The sequence below is a fragment of the Saccopteryx bilineata genome, chromosome 8 (assembly GCF_036850765.1).
Source record: "Saccopteryx bilineata isolate mSacBil1 chromosome 8, mSacBil1_pri_phased_curated, whole genome shotgun sequence".
NCBI lineage: Eukaryota > Metazoa > Chordata > Mammalia > Chiroptera > Emballonuridae > Saccopteryx > Saccopteryx bilineata.
In genome coordinates, this window is record NC_089497.1 from 49,866,518 (window position 1) to 49,886,479 (window position 19,962).

The 19,962-nt window shown below is 46.2% G+C and overlaps 1 protein-coding gene across 1 annotated transcript in view; it reads right to left on the reverse strand.

Annotated features, from left to right (window-relative positions):
- Nucleotides 1–466: 466 nt before the first annotated feature.
- The window catches only part of FSTL1 (follistatin like 1), a 62,967-nt gene continuing 43,471 nt past the window's right edge, over nt 467–19,962 (reverse strand). The window contains exons 6-11 of the mRNA XM_066241240.1: nt 18,143–18,273; nt 12,576–12,694; nt 11,103–11,215; nt 10,363–10,473; nt 7,677–7,759; nt 467–3,175 (exon numbers count right to left, since the gene is read on the reverse strand). Coding sequence (XP_066097337.1) covers nt 3,131–3,175; nt 7,677–7,759; nt 10,363–10,473; nt 11,103–11,215; nt 12,576–12,694; nt 18,143–18,273 — 602 coding nt within the window. The 3' untranslated portion in view covers nt 467–3,130. The remainder of the gene's footprint in view (nt 3,176–7,676; nt 7,760–10,362; nt 10,474–11,102; nt 11,216–12,575; nt 12,695–18,142; nt 18,274–19,962) is intronic.

Genomic DNA, 19,962 nt, shown 5'->3' on the forward strand with positions numbered 1-19,962 from the left:
GCCATCATTCAGTTCACTTGGAAATATTTATCCCTAAGAATAATGTGTATCAGGTAAAAGCCATTAAGGTTACCCAGCCAGACCCTGGCATACTCCCTGTGCCACGTGCCCATGTCTACTTGGCTTCTTGTACAGGTTTACCTGCAGCCAGCCTCACCTGATGCCATTCTAGTCTCCTAAGACCCATGGGGGCTTTAGGAGTCATTTAGTTTAACCTCTTCTCAATACAGGAACGCTCCCTGTCTTATCACTTCCTACCCTGGACCCGCTATCCATCATTCTTTTAAAACTTGTTCTAGTCCTGAGTAAATTTTCTCTCCCAGCTGCACTTTTAAGATTTTATTAGGAGAAAATTCTTCAGGCCTCTTTTAAGGCTCCTGAAACCCAAATCCACTTTTATGAGGTAAATATGTTCTCATAACTTTATTTTGGGGGAAAGGAAACCAATACAACTGTTATTTTAATTTCTTTATTTATCAATAATATCCACACACACACAAAAAAAAAAGGAATGAGAAGTTACAAAACCAAGTTAAATGCAATATAGAAGCCTACTAAATACAAATACAATTCACAAACACATAGGCAACAGAAACTTGTTCAAATTGCATCTTAAAATTTGACTATTTAAAAACATGAGTATAAAGGAAAGACATTCAGACTGGTTCACATGGATTTATTGGCAGAGGGAGGAGCTTTGTTTTCTAAAAACAGTGATGGAGTTCAGAGTCATGGCATGTGAGGTTTCCATAGACTCTGGCTCTTACAGATGCTGTAATTAATGCTCATAAAAGGGTATACACAATAAGAAAGCCCAAGGGACCTTGCAGACTAAGCCCTGTGCTTTTAGAGATCTGGAGAACTGAATCCAATTTAATCCTGTTTATTTGCTATATGCAGGACTCCGTACACTAGGCTATTTAGCAGCTTTCCATGAATGGTCACCTGGTTGTATGACTCTATAGTGCAGACAATAGCTTCCTCACTTACAGGAGGAATGCAGATTTGCTCTTGGGAATTCAGTGTTGCAGGGTAAGGGAAGTCTTGGATGGCAACCACTGTCCTAAATGCAGCTGGTGAGGAGACACTGGTTTCTTGCTTAAAACAAACCGGTGCTCTTGCTCTCACTCGCATAGTGTCCAAGTGTGGACAAACTCGATCAGGGTGTGCTGCTGGGAGTGCCCCAAGGCAGGGCGATGCGTTTTGAACCGCACCAGCAGGGTTGGAAGAGGAGCTTGTAAGTGGGATGATAGATAAAAGCTCAGAAAAGGAGAATGTTCTCCTTTCCTTTCAAAGGAGAACAAGGAAACTTGTGTAAAAGAAATTCCATTTTCAACACAACTTTCTCAGAGTTGCCTGTGCAGCACAATCTACATCATTTCCCTCTGATGGTCTGTAATCTGCTTTCGGAAAGGGAAATCTTTTGTCAAGTTTTTAATCTTTGTTATTCCAAACGCATCTGAAATGTGGTATTGAGCGGGGTCAGTAACTACACAAGCCAAAAGACACAAGAACGGACTTTTCACCAATCACATTTTCAAGACTAAATTTCCATCTTTTCCACCTCTTGAAATGCAAAACCTCCTTTTGTCCTCATCTCTAAATGAAAAGCCATTTCTGTCCCCAAGAAGGGTGAAGAGGAAATGCAGAAGTGAAGAAGGGGAGTGGCTCTGCTCCCCACTCTTTGCCAGGGCAGGGTTTACGAGAGAGGCTCTGCATCACAGCACGACCTGTGCGGCCATTCAGACCGAGGTCAGATTTGGGCAACTTGTCTTTGGTTGTCTGAAGCTTCTTGTTATGACAACTTTTCATTTACCCTAAGGAGAAGAAGGAAAATCGCAGGAACCTGTCTGCTAGGGACGAATGATCAGAGCAACAGACTATAGTTTATGAACTTGAAAGGTTAATGCATTCCTACCTGCTCACTGAGGAAACTAGGCCCAGAACTAGGAAGAAACAAGGCCATAGTCACTTTCCTAGTTAGTGGAAGATCAAAGAACATGTTGATAGCCTGGGATAGCTAAGCTTTGCTTAGCTGCACTTGTCTCTGTCCTTTGAAATACGCGATTTTGCATGAACTTAGAATAACTGAAAACAAATCAGGTTTTGAATCTTGAAAGCTTTGTATGGAGATGCGCTCTTCCCCTGGCTTCTGTCTGAGGCACCACTGCTCCTGGAGAGACTGCTGAGCCACCGGAACTGCACTGGGGCTGGGGTGCACTCTGGGCTGCGGCTAGCACGTGGCAGGGTGGGAAGTCTGGGCTAGCACGCGGCAGGGCGGGAAGTCTGGGCTAGAGCGGTCCCCGCACCAGGAAGAACCCCAAACTCCCCCCACCTCTGACATGGCAGGACTACTGAAAAATAATTACAAAAACTTAATTTCTAGTCAAGAAAATAAAATATGAAAAAACAACAATAATAAAACGATAATAACTGAAAAGTGAAGTCAACTTGCTAAAAAAAATTTTACAGAAAAATAGCACCTTTGGTAACAAGTAGTTTGAAAATTTGGCTAGGTCTCTACGGGGCTGAAAGTACACAAGTGTCTGCATCATCTGCGTGCGCTCTTCCATGAACTCCTCTAGTCTGAGGGACACTGGGGAACTAGCCAGACAGCTCTGTGTCTAGAGGCGGTGGTTGGGGCAGGAGGAGAAGCAAAGATGCTGGAGTCTTGTATGCTCATGGCAACAGAAAGGACTGGAAGCAGAATGCCTTCTCTCCAGTGAGCTCCCCTCACCCCTCCCCTAGGGACAGTCTGTTGAGTCCTCTCTGCACTGCTTGTCTTCCCTGCAGCGTGTTTATAACTCGCGCAGACTCAGAAGTGGTTCAGATCTGGGTCCACTCCCCTCCCTAACCTGATGCAGTTTATTCACTTGCCTCCCGCCCCCCAGCCCCATTTATACAGTTTCTTTCAAATCGCTCCTAGAAATGAAGGCTATGGCCCTTCCCCTGCTAGCCGGCCACCCTATTTCCTTTACTGCAAAAACAAATAGACAAAATAAAACTTGTTGATATACAAGCAAATACTGGTGAATTGGCGATTGTAGCAGACACTTGTGTATACTGGACTCAGCGCTGAAGTGAAGGAGCAGGTGCCGGGCTCCGGACACCGTTCCTAGATGCCTCCTCGCTAGATCTCTTTGGCGTTCACTCTCTTGGTTTTTTCAGCTGTTTCCTTCAAGAAGCAAGAGAAAATAAATGATACCAAATATTTTTAAAAATCACTGGTATTTATCTAGTCCTCAAGACTTTTATCTAGCATTGACAAATACATGGTTTTCTGAATTTTAGTTCTGTTTACTTGTCTATCTCTTCCGTGGATGGCCAACAAATTGAAGGCAAGGATCATTTCTTCTTCTTCTTGTAATTATTATTATTATTATTTTTATTTTAGTGAGAGGAGGGAAGGCAGAGACTCCTGCATGTGCTGAGACAAGGACCCACCTAGGAAGCCCACTAGGGGGCGATGCTCTGCCCATATGGGCTGTCACTCTTGCTCAGTAACACAGCCATCTTTTTTTTTTTTTTTTAGCACCAAAGGTGAAGGCCAGGGAGCTATCCTCAGCACCAGAGGCCAGTTCGCTAGAATCAATCAAGCCATGGCTGTGGGAGGGGAAAAGAGAGAGAGAGAAGGAGAAGGGAGGGATGGAGAAGCAGATGGTTGCTTCTCCTGTGTGCCCTGACACCCACATGGCAGGCACATGCTGGCACATGCCGGGCCGATGCTCTACCACTGAGCAAACTGGCCAGGGCCCGATCATGTCTTACTTATGACATGGTTATTGAGGGACTGTCACAGACATTACTATCCCCATTTTAAAGAGGAAGAGAAGGATACAAAATGGAAGTGTGACAAGATGTCCTGAGTCCAAGTCCAGAGAAGTGTTATGAACAACAGGCTCTGGAGGCCCAATGCCCAGGCTTCAACCGTGGCTGTGCTACCTTCTGGGGGACTTGGGGTATATTACAAAACTTTCTGTGCCTCACTGTCCTTAACTGCAGAATGAGAGTAATGAAGTGCCATCTCTTACAACAGTGACACATTTCTTTAAAGACAACATTCTCTTTACAGCCAGTAAGCACCTGAGGAGCTATTCAACATCGATCACTACAGAAACGCATATCAAAACTACAATGAGATGCCACTACACTAGGCTGGCTGAAAGAAAAATGGACAATGAGAAATGTCGACAGTTTGTGAAGAAATTGAAATACCACTGGTAAGAATATAAAATGGTGCGGCCACTTTGGAAAACAACCTGGCACTTCTTCAAAAGATTAAATAGAGTTACCATACAATCCAGCAATTCCACTCCTAAGTGTACACCCAAGAGAACCGAGGACACAAAAACTTGTACGGAATGTTCATAACATTATTCATCATAGCCAGAAAGTGCAAACTTAAATGTCCATCAAACTGATGCATGGATATACATTATGTATTGATCCATACCATGGTATGTTATTTAGACATGAGAGATTAAAATATGTATGTTGACAGTAACTGAAAAAATTTTTTAGTTAAAAGAAATGAAGCACTGGTTCATGCAAGGATAAACCTTGAAAACATCATGCTAAATGAAATAAGAGAACACCATATACTGTATACTCCTATTTATGTACGTCTAGAACAGGCAAATCTATAGAATTAGAGAGTAGAATAGAGATTTCCATGGAAGAGCGAATGCAGAGTGACTTCTAATGAATATGAGCTTTCTTTTGGAGATGATGAAAATATTGTGATGGTGGCTGACCATCTTGTGACTATACTAAAAACCACCGGATTATACACGTTAAAGGTGTAAGTTTTATATGTGAATTGTATCTCAATAAAAAAGAAATAGGAAATAAAAACAACAGTGCCTGGCAACTAGCAGACACTGTTGGTGCCCCATCCACAGTCCTGTCTTTACCATGCTTTACCGGCATGGCTTACTGCCAGCGCCTGCATCTTTCTCTGGCTGCTGGAGCCCGCTCTGTGCACACGGGTTAGCAGGCCAGCAGTACCAGGTAATTTATGTTTGCTGGCGGCAGCCCTCACCAAGGGCTGCCGGGAGTTTGTGTAGGGATGTCCTCAGACATGGTGTCTCTGTTCCCAGGGTTCTGCACCAGGACTAAGCTCCACTTGTCTACAGTGGTAATACTCCTGGGCACACAGTCCATTGTTTCCTGCCCTTCCAGAACTTATTTTCCAAATACCTTTCTGGTGTTTCCTGGGATTGCCTCCCAAATAAAATCATGTACTTGAGTCCTTGCCTTCCTATCTGCTTCGGAGGGAACTCACTGAGACAGAGACACTTAAAAATAACAGCTATTATAATTCACTCCCCACTCTCTACTCTCAGTATCTCTCCATTCAAGATGGAAGGAATTCCTATGGAGTTCTTTCTTTCCTTTATGAAGTTGTACTCATTGGAGACTCAAGGTTGCTGAAATATGGAAAATCCAAAGGACAGGAAATTCTGTTTTGGTTAAAAAAAACTGACATGAGGTTTCTACATTCTTAGAGACAATAATGATAAAATGCATATAAAATCAATAAAAAGGAGTAACTACTATTAATATAAATAATTCTTTATTTTCAAATAAAATATTTCATTTCAATAGTTCAGCAATTATTGTGACTGTCATAAACACTTCTGCATCAGCCCTGGCTGGGTAGCTCAGTTGGTTAGAATATCACACCTGACATGCCAAGGTTGCCGGTTTGGTCCCCAGTCAGGGCACACTCAGGAATCAATCAATGAATGCATAAATAAATGCAACAACAAATTGATCTCTCTCTCTCAAATCAATTTTTTTTTTTTTTTTTTTTTTTTTTTTCTGAAGCTGGAAACAGGGAGAGACAGTCAGACAGACTCCCGCATGCGCCCGACCGGGATCCACCCGGCATGCCCACCAGGGGGCGACGCTCTGCCCACCAGGGGGCGATGCTCTGCCCATCCTGGGCGTCGCCATGTTGCGACCCTCCTGGGTGTCGCCATATTGCGACCAGAGCCACTCTAGCGCCTGGGGCAGAGGCCACAGAGCCATCCCCAGCGCCCGGGCCATCTTTTGCTCCAATGGAGCCTTGGCTGCGGGAGGGGAAGAGAGAGACAGAGAGGAAGGCGCGGCGGAGGGGTGGAGAAGCAAATGGGCGCTTCTCCTGTGTGCCCTGGCCGGGAATCGAACCCGGGTCCTCCGCACGCTAGGCCGACGCTCTACCGCTGAGCCAACCGGCCAGGGCCTCAAATCAATTTTTAAAAAGCCAAAAAGAAAAAACAAAAAACCCTTCTATGTCAGAGAGAAGGCTTGTATTACCAGACCCAGTCTACATACAGGTGATCTAAGGTACAATATGCTTGTTAAGACTATCTGGTAAACTAGTGGAAAGACTGACCCAGGGGTCCAGCATATCTGTGTTTTCTCTCTAGGCCCTTAGCAAAGTATGTCAGTGCATCACTATTCTGCAAAGAATATTTTCCCCAAGAAGGCTGTTGGGCAAATGAGTTTGTAAAATTTGAATTTTTTGAGTTTGCTCACTTTTATTGTTAAAAATGGCACTGGGCAGCTGCCAGGTATGTAACCTGTGAAACTGCTAATTACCTTCCTGTTTGGGAAGGGCCATTGTTATGCTAATATTGCTGGAGGAGGTTTTGGTGCCAGAAAAGTATTAAAAGGAGAGAAGGCGAAGGAGAAGAAGGAAGCCGGTTTTGGAGAGTGAGAGCAGAGAGAACGCAGAGTGCTGAGAAAGAAGCCAAGATGGCAGGGAAAGAGAGAGAAGCCAGTCTTGCAGAGTAAGAAGCCATGTTGGCAGATGGGGAACCAGAAGTGAGGGGCGTTCGGACTGGTGAGGCCTTTGATTCTAGGAGAAACCGGAGAAGATTCCCCTGGTTGTGGTACCGGATAATGTCAGTGGCTTTGAGCTCTGAGTGAAAGGGAAGTATTTCCCTGTGTTTCTCGTCGGCCGATGTTTGTGAGACTTGAATAAAGGAATGGCCCACCATTTTTGGGCTCCACTGTTTCTTTACTGTCTGTCCGAATCTAATGTGAACCTGCAAGTGAATGGCAGCGATGGCCGTGACTGCTGGCCATACAAAGGCCTTCAACTTGACATAGAACCTGAACAGAATTACCTTCTCAAGTCTCCAGGAAGCAGAACCTTCAAGTTCCCTGTTTGTCAATCCCAGGCTGTGTTCTAGCCAGCTGAGCATTTAACTCAGCTCCTTTCTGAAATAGTCCAAATCCACTAATTCCATGCTCATTGAGAGCCAACTATATACCAAGCCCTGTGCTAAATACAGGGATGCAATGGTGAGCAAGCCACAGAGCTTGGCCTTCAGGAACTCATGGTCCTCGAGTCTGGGCACTGGTTGTGACAGAAAACAGTTAACTCCTTTAGTCCATGCTCATTTATAAACCACTTGCAACCCATTTGCAAATCACCAACTGGCTGATTCTCACTTGTAATGCAATTTACCAAGTTGTAATCTACATCTGCTAAGACCTGCAGGATCCTACAAGGACCCCATCAGGGAAAGGAATCATGATTTGATACTGTAGGAGTTATCATTCAGGACCCACTGTACTGCACAGAACACATCTTTTTGGTCTCCGGGGACATCAGGAATGTCTGAGTGGTGGAAGGGCCTGGTGGTGGCAGAGAGACCCGAACCAGCATGGACGCTGCAACTCACCTGGTGCTTCTGGAGTTGGAGCTCCTGGACATATCTGGTCATCTCCTCCTCTGTCTGGGTCTGAACCCCCTTCTGATTCTTTCCTGCAAGAATCAAGGCTCAGAGCAGAGGTGGCTGAGGGCAGCCAGTTAGGGATCCCGCTGATACCTACTTTCTAGGTTCTTCATTTCATCTCCCATTTAATTGTGGGAGAACTCCTCTGACACCTGCAAAGTAACTCACTGCAAACCAGCACTCGCCCCGCCTCTGCTCTGGCCTCTGTTCCTAGTGTCAACTGCTCCAGCACCTCCTTTCCAGAGCTGGCCTTGCTGAGAGAGCTCTGGAGAAAGTCTGGATTCTGAATCCTGACTGAGTTCTCCTGGAGCAGAGATTGTCTACCTTTCACTGGCCTTGGAGAATGTTTCCAAATATAATTGCTTAGACTGCACCTTCAGAGATTCTGATTTAACTGTTGTGAGGTGGAGCCTGGGCACAGGGTTCTGATGTGCAGCCGGGGTTGATAACCACCAAACCTATAGTGTTGACTGAACTTGCACAGTGAAAACTAAAAGTCACAGAATACATCTTAAAACACAGGTTCTAAGCTGCTCTTTTGCAGATTCTGATTCAGTAGGTTTGGGACGCATCCCAGGAATCTGTACGTCACTGAGAATAGTGTGTGTTGTTAGGAACCCATGGCTTCCTGACTTCAGCATCCAGCTGCCCCTCCCCCCATGGCAACTTCCCTTGGCTCTGGCTCCAGCTGGCTCCACCTCTCAGTGCCCCTTTTTTCTAGACACTGGGATTGATCATATTTCCCCATATATAAGCACACTCCCATGTATAAGACGCACCTTAATTTGGGGGCCCGAAATTTGAAAAAATAAATGTATTACATATAGTTATTGAACTCAAGTTTTATTCATCATTAAATTCATATAACATCACTGTCAAAACTCCTACCCATTAGCTTTTCCTCATCTGTGTCCGATGAGAATCACCGTCTTCAACAAGTGATTGCAAAAACAAGCGCGAAAAAGCAGGAAACACAATAAAAAAATCTACAATCACCCAGTTTTTAGACCCCAAAAGTTTCAGGAAAAGGTGAGTCTTATACATGGGGAATGTGGTAGTTTCTGACTTCAGACGCTGACCGGGAAATGCCTTGGAATGCCACCCCTGCAATGTCCTCTCAGATCCACAGCCCACACACCAAGGCCCCCGGGGCACCGCCACGAAGGGGACTGTTTATACCCACACAGGGCTCTGACTGTGGGCCATCCAGTGTTGCTGTGGACATGGGCACTGTCCCATGGGAGCAATCATCTGGATTTTGTCTGATGCACATGATGGGGCCCATTATCCAGAGAATCACAAACCAGCTGTTCAGCAACTGCCTGTATCTCAGAAACAGATGGCTCCCTTCACTAAGCCAGACCAGAGCAGTTAGGTGCGGAAAGCTATGGTGGAGAAAGTACAGGATGCTTCCTGGTTGAGGCAGGCTGGGTACCGTTTCGAGATGTTCTCTCTTGGCTTCAGCATCTACTGCATGCTTGGCCTGGATACCCTGCCCTTGATTTGGCCTCCAGCAACCTGTAGGCATTTGTAGTCTCTACACAGCCTTTCCTGCTCTTTCTTTCAACTGTCTCTGGAGTTAGGTTGGCCTCCTGCCCTCCCACACTGAGAAGACTTGGTCTCAGGGAGTGGGAGACGAGGGAGCCCCTGGGTAGTACTGAGTTCCATCTGTACTATTGGTGTTGCTGGACTATTGTATCTAGAAGAGCCTCTTCCTGGATCCCCAATCTGTCTCCAGTTACCAGTTTACTTTGAACATGATCCTGGGACCAACCTGCTTTTTCTTACGTCAGTTGGTTTTTAAGATATAATTTTAGGTTCACTCTATCTGATACAAATTTGGGGCTTGATTTCTTCCAACAGACCTTTCTTCCCAGGGCACATGTGACCTGGCTTCACCCTTCTCTGTCTTGCCTCCACTCTGAATGGTGCCTGGCTTTTTTCCTAGTGCTCAGCTTTAACCTTTGACATCATTGTAGCCCAGGACCCTAGTCATCCCAACATATCCTTTGGCTTCTGCACTGGCCTCCCAAACTCTCTGATATCCCCAACCCACCTTGCCCAAGTCTCAAATACCTCAACTTTCCCTTTTTAAAGGGGTATCTAATTCTTTTAGTTCAAATGAGGTCTACGAACATTTTTCCTTTTTCTGCTGAGAATGGGTGGCGAGGAGGAGTTGTTTTATCTTCCAAACACCTGAGTCTTTTATATACAGTATGGGGTTTCCTAAGCTGTCACAAGGGTTAAGTGGGTTAATAGGTGAAATACTTAGAAGAGGGCCTGACACATTTTTCTCACTAAATAACTGTTTCCTTTCATTATTATTATTACTATTCCAATATCATATCAACATTTGATCTTGCCCTGGGTCTTGAACTCCTTTTCTTTTTTCCAAGCCTCTGGAGCGATATTCAAACCTTATACATCTGGGATAGGTGCTTTGCCCTCGGTGCTGCCTCGGGGAGCTCCAGCAGGACAAGTCTGAGTAGTCTGCCACTCGCTGCCCAGGCTCCTTGCTCCCAGCTCCTGCTGTATTCTTCCCCATCACCCCCACCCTGACTTCTCTCAGGGTGACTTCATGAAGGAAGCTCTCTCCCTCTTATCCCTTCTTTCTGCCTGAGGCGCAGCTCACCGTCACAGGTCATGGCTGTGCACACCCAGTTTCCGCAGGCACAGACGCATCGGTTACAGTCCACCTCGGTCTCCGCTCCATCTGTGTATGTTTCATCCTCCAGAGCACACTCTGTCGGGACCAGAGAGAAGGGGCAATAGTTTGGGGTGAAGGTGGAACGGGATATCTTGACGACAGTCTGTGTCCCTCACCCTTTCCCCAGACAAGACCTGCCATATCTGAGCAAATGAGACCATTAACCAAAGGTTTCTGGACCTGAACACTATGGAGATGACAGGTTGGAGCCAACCTAAAATAGCGGGAGGGAATCTTCTGAGCAAGCTCTAGAGCAGGGGTCCCCAAACTACGGCCCGCGGGCCACATGCGGCCCCCTGAGGCCATTTATCCGGCCCCCGCCGCACTTCTGTAAGGGCACCTCTTTCATTGGTGGTCAGTGAGAGGAGCATAGTTCCCATTGAAATATTGGTCAGTTTGTTGATTTAAATTTACTTGTTCTTTATTTTAAATATTGTATTTGTTCCCGTTTTGTTTTTTTACTTTAAAATAAGGTATGTGCAGTGTGCATAGGAATTTGTTCATAGTTTTTTTTTATAGTCCGGCCCTCCAACGGTCTGAGGTTACAGTAAACTGGCCCCCTGTGTAAAAAGTTTGGGGACTCCTGCTCTAGAGAGTTCCGTCAGTTTGGGCCCCTCCCAGTGCTCCCACCCCCTGCAACTCCCTATTGCCTAGGCTAAGCGTACTCTTCTCTGGAGGGTTGAAGGACGGGTTGAGGCACTTGAGGAACTCTTGGAAGCTGAGTTTCCAGTCGGCGTTTTCATCTGACAATTCAATGAGAGCATCGACACAGAGTCCTCTGAAATGAAACACAAGAGAAATGTGTCAGCCAGACCTCTGCACACTCCCGAAGAAAGGAAACAAGCGTCAGGACCACACACACCTGGGGCCCCCAGAGGAGGCCGAGGGGGTGACTGTTAATTGAGAAAATTTTTCTCTACACTGACCTCCCCCACCATCAACCATCCTCACTCCTATAAGCACCCAACCTTCAGTTTGTTATCCCAAATATTAGGTCACTCAAATGTTCCTCCCAAGACAACTAAAATTTCCTGAATGGTTTTGTCCATTTCTGATTGAAAAATATTTCGCTATTTGCACCCGCTCACCAGTAATTACCTTTCTAATGGTATAAGCATCAAGCCAACCAAACTAGGGAAATCAAAAGAGAAAAGAGAGAAGTATGATATGGAAAGAATGTGTGATTTAAAAGAATGTAGAGTTCAAGCAAGTGTCACCATTCTAGAAAGAGATCTTCCAGAAAAGTTTCATGGAATCCCCGCTCCCTCATGCTCCTTGTGGCCTGGATTTGAGCCCTGTATCAATCATTTACTACCCAAACGGCCTTGAGCTAGTTATTCAACCTTTCTGTGTCTGTTTTCTCATCTGGAAAATGGAGACAAGGAGTCCTCCTTCACTGGGATGTTATGAGGATAAAACGTTGAACTTGTAAATATTGTCTAACTTTAGGTTATCAAAATATGAAGGATTTCAAGATATTATATTTAGGTGATGGATTATTATTAAGAAGGAATTTTTCTAGAATCTGGGCTTCGTATTTTATACTTCTTTTAAACAAAGTGGTGTTTAAATTATTTTTAATTCTTGCCAATATACTGGAACCATACCAGAAGTATCTTAGGAATTCATTTTTATTACTACTCTGAAATAATACTAGAAAAGGAGAGAGATGTACTCACGTTTGTAACAACTAAGGTTTTCTACAGAAAATAACACCAATTATCTTAAAAATCAGAACTAAAGCTATTTCAGACCTACAGTTAAAGAATATTTAAAGTAATTCCTTCAGAAAATTAACCATTAAAACATTACCCACAACACTCAGAAAGAACTTTGCTCTGATAAGTCTTTGATAATTTATTTTAAAATTACATTCTTCTATTCCTTGCAAGTTCTAGCCAAAAACAATAACCGTTTGATCAGATACCAGTGGAGCTCAATATATTAGTTCATAATGTTCACAATGTTCACAGAATAGAACAGGACAGAATTCCTGTTTTGCTTTTTACTTCACATGAACACTGGTGGCTCCTTTGCAGGCAGGAAGGGGTTCAGGCCCCCTCTCCTATCCAGCCTTCCCCTCATGGACCCCTGCCTTCCCCTCATGGACCCCTCCCTCCCCCTCTCACTCCACTCACCTAAGCAGCTTGTTGTTCTCCTGGTCGGCATATGTAGTTATGTTAATGGCAGTTTCATTCTGCTCCACGAATTTTAGGAATTCACTGGAGTCTAAGCGAGAGTCACCATTATCAAAGTTCTAGAAAGGGGGTGAAAAAAAACTTTCAGGATGTTTTGTATAACCCAGTTATAGCATTCCCCCACTGGGCTGGACCTGCATCTGTTTCAGCTTGTTTTTGACACGTTCCAACCAACCCTGCCCTGGCTTGGCCTCACACAGCTACAGTAACAAAAGCTGGGATCCCTGGGCACGAGGGAAGGGGCCTGAGCCCCGAAATGAGAGCGTGGAAGTCCCTGGGCAGAGGCCACGGGGGGCCTTTCAAACCCAGACCCACCCCAGGAGGGCAGCCCGAGCGCAGCCTGCATCGCCCGAGAAGCCTCGGGGGCTTGAGAGACTCCGCAGACAGCCTCAGCGGCACCCCTGGCTCAGGCCAGCCGCCACAAACCCTAACACATGTGCAAAATGAAGACGAGTCAGAATTTCTGCGGCAGAGCCCCGGATAAATATTTTTAGCACACTGCTTAGGGACAATGACATAGGTGGCCCTCAGAGTTCACAGAACCATTTCTTACCTCTTGATTTCCAGCTTTCCTGGCCTGCTCAGTGCTTAACTGTCACACTGGTACCCATAGCTGGCTCCTCAGTGAGGAGTCAAAGGCTAACAAGGGCCTGTATTAAGAACCTACAGGTGGCGGTGGGTGCCAAGTCCCTACCCCTCCGTCCTGGGCTGTGGGCCCCACTGCAGCCGTGCACGGGTCCTCAGCTTACCTGGTGCGGGCCACCCTGGGACCCAGCCGACATCCCATGAACACAAGGGAAGGGCGTAGTGAGCTCAGGCATTGTCCTCACTTTGTTAAGATGCTAAACCAAGACTTTCCCAAGACCTTAGCTGTAGGAGGAGGTTGTCAAGTTCAAGGCTCTGACCAAATTCCAGGCTAGACACTGTTGTTTCCCTAAATAGTTCCAATGGGAAGATTTTTTTCTTTCAAAATCCTTTCCTTGGGCTGCCTCCTACTGCTGCCCTGGGAAGTAATCGGCACCGCCATGGTGCCTCAGCGTGGTTCCCCACGGCACAGAAGTTCTGTAAGAAAAGTCTGTCCAGGTTTCCAGGTGGAAGGTAAAGATCCAGCCACCACCTCTCCCTCCACAACTGTCATGGTCACATGTAGTACATTCTAAGACTGTAAGTCTTTCCATGCCACGCATTACGGCAGGAAGGTCTACGACAACTATGACAACCCTCATTTAGTACCTGCTTATCATTCTTGTCCTAATTCCTAGGAAGAGGTCTCAGATGTTCTGTGGTCACTATACATTCAGTGAGGAATCTTCCCTAAGTGTCCATCTTGTGAGGTTTCGATTAATTAATGGAGAGAAATGAAGTAAGGTTGTCCAGGTGCCATGCTTAGCAGCACAGGACTTTCTTGAGTTCAAATGTTGTAAGTGCTCAGGAGGGCCCAGCTGGACTTCTCCAGGGCAGGTCTGTGTGTGGAATTCACAGGAGAGCAGAGTCTGATACGAGCCCCGGAAACAGCTGGAATCCCTAGGGAGGCTGCATGTGGGGGTCATGAACCTGGACTGTGAACCAATCCAGTTCACTTGGTCTCTGTTCAATCAACCAGACATAGGCATAGTACCTCTTTATACCTGTATTTCCCAGCTCTGTACTTGAAATAACAATCCTTTTTCCTATGTAACCACAGGGTGGTGGGAAGATAGGAACATGTGTTATGAGACCCATGTCTGGGGCGTATTGCAAGTTTGGAGATTGTTGAAAGGAGGCGGGCTAGGCCAGGCGCTCGCTCACGCACGCACAGCAGCTGGGGCCATGCAGAATGTCATCCCAGGGTCAGGGAGGTAGCAAGGCTGGATCCAGTTTCCTGGCCACCAGGAGTCTACCACCCAGGGTCCAAGGTGTGTGTATGACATAGCAATGAGAGGCTCTTCCCCTGGGTCTCCCCCTAATTCTACTCAGCTTTCTTTAAGAAATAGTGGCTGAATCACCAACTGAGGTGAAAGTCGACTTTGGCCTTATCCACAATCTGATTAAATTTGTACTTCAACTAATTTTGCTGTAAGAAATGCCAGCTGGGCTAGAGAGCAATTCACTAGTTCAGAAGCAGTCTTTGTGAGACAGCGGACCACGTTTGCCTGGTGGGAGGGAGTCTCCCTTTGCAGATGGTGCCACAAAGGTCCCAGATAATCATCAAAAAGTAGACAACAAAGGACATGTAAAGAGCTTCCTGGACAAGAAAAAGCGGATGGAGTTCATCACCACTAACCAGTATTACACAAAATGTTAAAGGGTCTTCTTTAAGAAAAAAAAATTAAAAATCTGAACAATAAAATGGCACTAAATACATATCTAGGAACAACTAAAAACCAAAATAAGCAAACAGCGCCCATCTGCTTCTCCACCCCTCCCCCTCTCCTTCCTCTCTGTCTCTCTCTTTCCCTTCCACAGCCGAGGCTCCATTGGAGCGGAGATGGCCCGGGCGCTGGGGATGGCTCTGTGGCCTCTGCCTCAGGCGCTAGAATGACTTTGGATGCAACAGAGTGACGCCCCGGAGGGGCAGAACATCGCCCCCTGGTGGGCGTGCCGGGTGGATCCCGGTCGGGCGCGTGCGGGAGCCTGTCTGACTGCCTCCCCGTTTCCAGCTTCGGAAAAATGAAAAAAAAAAAAGTAATTTAAAGTAAAAAATAAGGTAGACAGTGAAACCCCTACTTGCTTGGAAGACACTGCCAGAGAGTGAGGGAAGAGCAAGCACTGGGTGTCAGTCATAGTCAAGCTTTCTGGCTGGGAGTGAGAATGCCTTACAAAAGTTACTTTCTCAATGGCCTTGTAGGTTCCCAATGGGAGCCTGTTAGAGTATGTTATTGTCAGTAGTGGTGGAGCTGTGTAGAGGGACCCCAGATACTTGGAAATCAAATGAATACCAGGTGCCAGTGATGCCCGAGGCAGCATGCCCCCAAAGGGCCACTGAGAACAGAGCTGGGATCCCAGAGGCCTCTTGGAAAGTGTCCCGGGGCCCACAGCTCCCGCGCTATAATGACCCAGCAGGTGCATTCACTTGGCTTTTGCAAAATCATTTTCTGCTTCTAGCTCTCCTGGCTCAGCAATTCAGTGTTTGTGTTTCTTTACCGGAGGAACCCTGCCTTCCACCCAGGGTTCCACAGTGTGGGAGGGGCTGAGACCGAGGGCAGAGTGAGAAGGGCTGTGCTTGAGCATCCAGACAGAACCTCATACACTTGGAATCCAGAGAGATATACTTTCTGCCATAGAAGAGAGAACTCTCTGTCTAAAGACAATAACACAAGCAAGCTCGTAAATGACCAGCTACTGTATTTCAACCCAACCCAATATGCGGGGTCCATAATGTCAGTTAGAAAGAGGACTCACATGAGATACCACCTCACACCTGTTCGATTAGCTATTATTAGCAAGTCAGGTAATAGCAAATGTTGGAGAGGCTGTGGAGAAAAAGGAACCCTCATCCACTGTTGGTGGGAATGTAAAGTAGTACAACCATTTTGGAAGAAAGTATGGTGGTTCCTCAAAAAACTGAAAATAGAACTACCTTATGACCCAGCAATTCCTCTACTGGGTATATATCCCCAAAACTCAGAAACATTGATACGTAAAGACACATGCAGCCCCATGTTTATTGCAGCATTGTTCACAGTGGCCAGGACATGGAAACAACCAAAAAGCCCATCAATAGATGACTGGATAAAGAAGATGTGGCACATATACACTATGGAATACTACTCAGCCATAAGAAATGATGACATCGGAACATTTACAGCAAAATGGTGGGATCTTGATAACATGATACGAAGCGAAATAAGTAAATCAGAAAAAAACAGGAACTGTATAATTCCATACGTAGGTGGGACATATTAGTGAAACTAAGAGACATTGATAAGAGTGTGGTGGTTACGGGGGGGAGGGGGGAATGGGTGAGGGAAAGGGGGAGGGGGAGGGGCACAGAGAGAACAAGATAGAGGGTGACGGAGGACAATCTGACTTTGGGTGGTGGGTATGCAACATAATTGAACGACAAGATAACCTGGACTTGTTATCTTTGAATATATGTATCCTGATTTATTGATGTCACCCCATTAAAAAAATAAAATTATATATAAAAAAAAAAAGAAAGAGGACTCACAGACTGGGCTGGTGCTGACCACATTTAGTGACTACAGAGCTGCCAAGAAATCCCACATGTGTCTGGAGTTGCTCCCAAGGCCCGGCTGGCGAGGTCCTGGGACAGAAGTCCCTGGGGGCACGTGAGGGTGTGTATCCCTGGGGAAGAGCATCTGAGGGTATCCACACAGAGATGTGTGTCTGTAAGTGGAGGGGCTTTTGTGTAACTGAATGCGTGTGTCTGTGGGTAGGAGGTGTCTCTGTGTGGCGCGTGCATCTCTGTAAGTGGGGGGTGTGTGTGGGTCTGTGTGTACACGTGGGCGTTTGCTTTTGCATGTGGTTTGTTATCTTTGAGAGTGACGTACATATGTGTGCATCTGTTCTTGTCCATCAGCTGAAAGAGCATCCTTAACTGCTTCTTCCAACAACTGTCTCAAGTTCTCCAAAAAATCTCCATGGCCATGTGGCCCTGCTCATTGCTAAGTATTATTTCTTCCCTCCTGCTTTTTTTTTTTAAAGTGAGCAAGTGAGAGAGACAGACAGACAGACAAGAAGAGAGAGATATGAGAAGCATCAACTCACAGTTGCAGCACCTTAGTTGTTCATTGATTGCTTTCTCCTATGTGACTTGACCAGGGGGCTCCAGCCAAGCCAATGACCCCTTGCTCAAGCCAGAGACCTTGGGCTCAAGCCAGCGATCTTTGGGCTCAAGCCAGTGACCATGGAGTCACGTCTATGATCCCACACTCAAGCTGCATGAGCCCATGTTCAAGCCAGCAAACTCGGGGTCTTGAACCTGGGTCCTCAGCGTCCCAGGCTGATGCTCTATCCACTGTGCCACCACCTGGTCAGGCCCTCCTTTTCCTTTTTTGAGCAGCATCTCTCCAGTCCTCAGTGGGAACAATGGTTCATGAAGGATCCTGGACCCATGCATGAAATGCTAATCCACTGACTTTTCTCAGATGACAGTGGCTCTCGGGGTATGGATGGTCAAGTTAATGACAGAGAAATGTCAAACTGGATGGCAAAGAGGCTGAAGCAGCTGGGCCTGAGTCAGATCAGAAGGACTTTGTATCGGCAGCCAATTCTATAAGGTGTCATGGAACAGGGGAATGGAACCTGGCTGCACTTTTCATGGATAAGCTTTTTAACACCTTTGTGACTTTAACTGCCCAAGGGGAGCAACACATGTGTGTCAGACTGGACTCCCACTGATCAAGCTGGCCAGAAGGCAACTTTCACTGCTCCATGGAGTGATCTACGATGAGAAAACGCTCAAGGACTCTCCATGGGTTTGTATTTCCTCAGGGTCTGGCCATAGGAGAGGGAGTCTCCCTTTCTCTAGAGCTAACCAGTCTTTGACCTCAACTTTGGATTACCTTGAAGTACTTGTCCAGGATTTCACTGTAGTTGCTGCCTTTAGAGAACCAGCCATCTGGAATGATCTCTGTTTCCAGCCACTGGATGATGCGACGCCGGAGCTCATCACGGTTGGACTGATAGCAAACGACTGCAGGAAAGGGGGAGAGGTCAGCGGAGCGGTGAGGATTCCGGGGTCACCCAGAGCCAACTACATGGAAGCCTCGCACCTGGGCTGTGCGTGGGTCACCTCACGGAACTTCCACAGCACTCAGGGAAACAGGACGACCATGCACACAGTACAGAGGAAAGCGTCTAACTCAGGATTCAAGCTCACATCTCTAAAACATTTATAAAGATCAAGAATATTGAAATAGAGAGACTGGCCCTGGCCGTTTGGCTCAGTGGTAGAGCGTCGGCCTGGCGTGTGGGGGACCCGGGTTCGATTCCCGGCCAGGGTACACAGGAGAAGCGCCCATTTGCTTCTCCACCCCCCCCTCCTTCCTCTCTGTCTCTCTCTTCCCCTCCCGCAGCCAAGGCTCCATTGGAGCGGGGATGGCCCGGGCGCTGGGGATGGCTCCTTGGCCTCTGCCCCAGGCACTAGAGTGGCTCTGGTCATGGCAGAGAGATGCCCCGGAGGGGCAGAGCATCGCCCCATGGTGGGCGTGCCGGGTGGATCCCGGTCGGGCGCATGCAGGAGTCTGACTGTCTCTCCCCGTTTCCAGCTTCAGAAAAATAAAAAAAAAAAAAAAAAAAAAAAGAAATAGAGAGACTATGTTGCTTAGGTGAGAAAAAAAGAAGTTGAGAAGCAAAATAAAGGACATTAACTTTAGAAAGCTGAGAGGGGGAAAAATCAATCAACAAAACTCTGGGTGATGGGGATGGAAGGGCTGAGCAAAAAAGAACAAAACAAACGAAAAAGAAAACGGAGAGAGAAAACTCATGGACACGGACAATAGTGTGGTGGCTGCTGGGAGGTGGAGGGGACGGGGGAATGAATGGTGCTGGGTGAAGACCCGACTTGGGGCGGTGAACACACAAAGTGGTATAGACAGAGTTGTGTTGTAGAATTGAGAATCTGAAACCTGTATAATTCTGTTAAACCAGTGTGACCCCAATAAATTCAATTTAAAAAAAAATCAACAGAACAGTTCTCTTGGCTCAAAGATAAGCTGAAACAACAAGTGAACAAAGGAGAACGTTGTAATTCTTTATGCCATTGGATTTCTGAGTCTCTGCATAGCTTTCCTTGGCTTGCCAATTGGGTCTGTCAAAACTTTCTCCCACCTATAACTTTACACTGCCTGCATTACCCTTTATTATCGGCTACAGAAAACAAGGCCAAGTTGAAGGCAGGCTCTGGACAGTTGTGTAAGCCACGTGGAAACAGAGTTGGGTGGATGGGGAAGCAGAGAAGGGAAGACTTGGCAAAAGGAATTAAATCCTGCAAGACAATGCCTGTTAGGGTGTGAAACGGGCACAGAGTCAGCGAGTGAAAATCTGGGCACTTTTCCCCACTCTGACACTTTTTAGCTGTGTGATCCAGGGAAATTCACTTGGCCTCTCTGAGCCTCAATTTCCTCATCTACAAGATAATTACAATAAAATCTTCCTCACAAGGTAATGATGAAGATTTAAGGGAAAGTATATGCATGTTAAAGGGGTCTAGAACTATAAATCATAATGAAATTTTACTTTTTATTCACAGAAAATCACAGAAGAAATCTTACTGCCTTTCATATTACCCCCTTTCAAAAAGAGTTGTGCCTTCTGATTCTGTTCATCCCACGACATCAGCATGTCTTATGAAGGAAGGACTCAGTGGCTTTCTTGTCCTTGC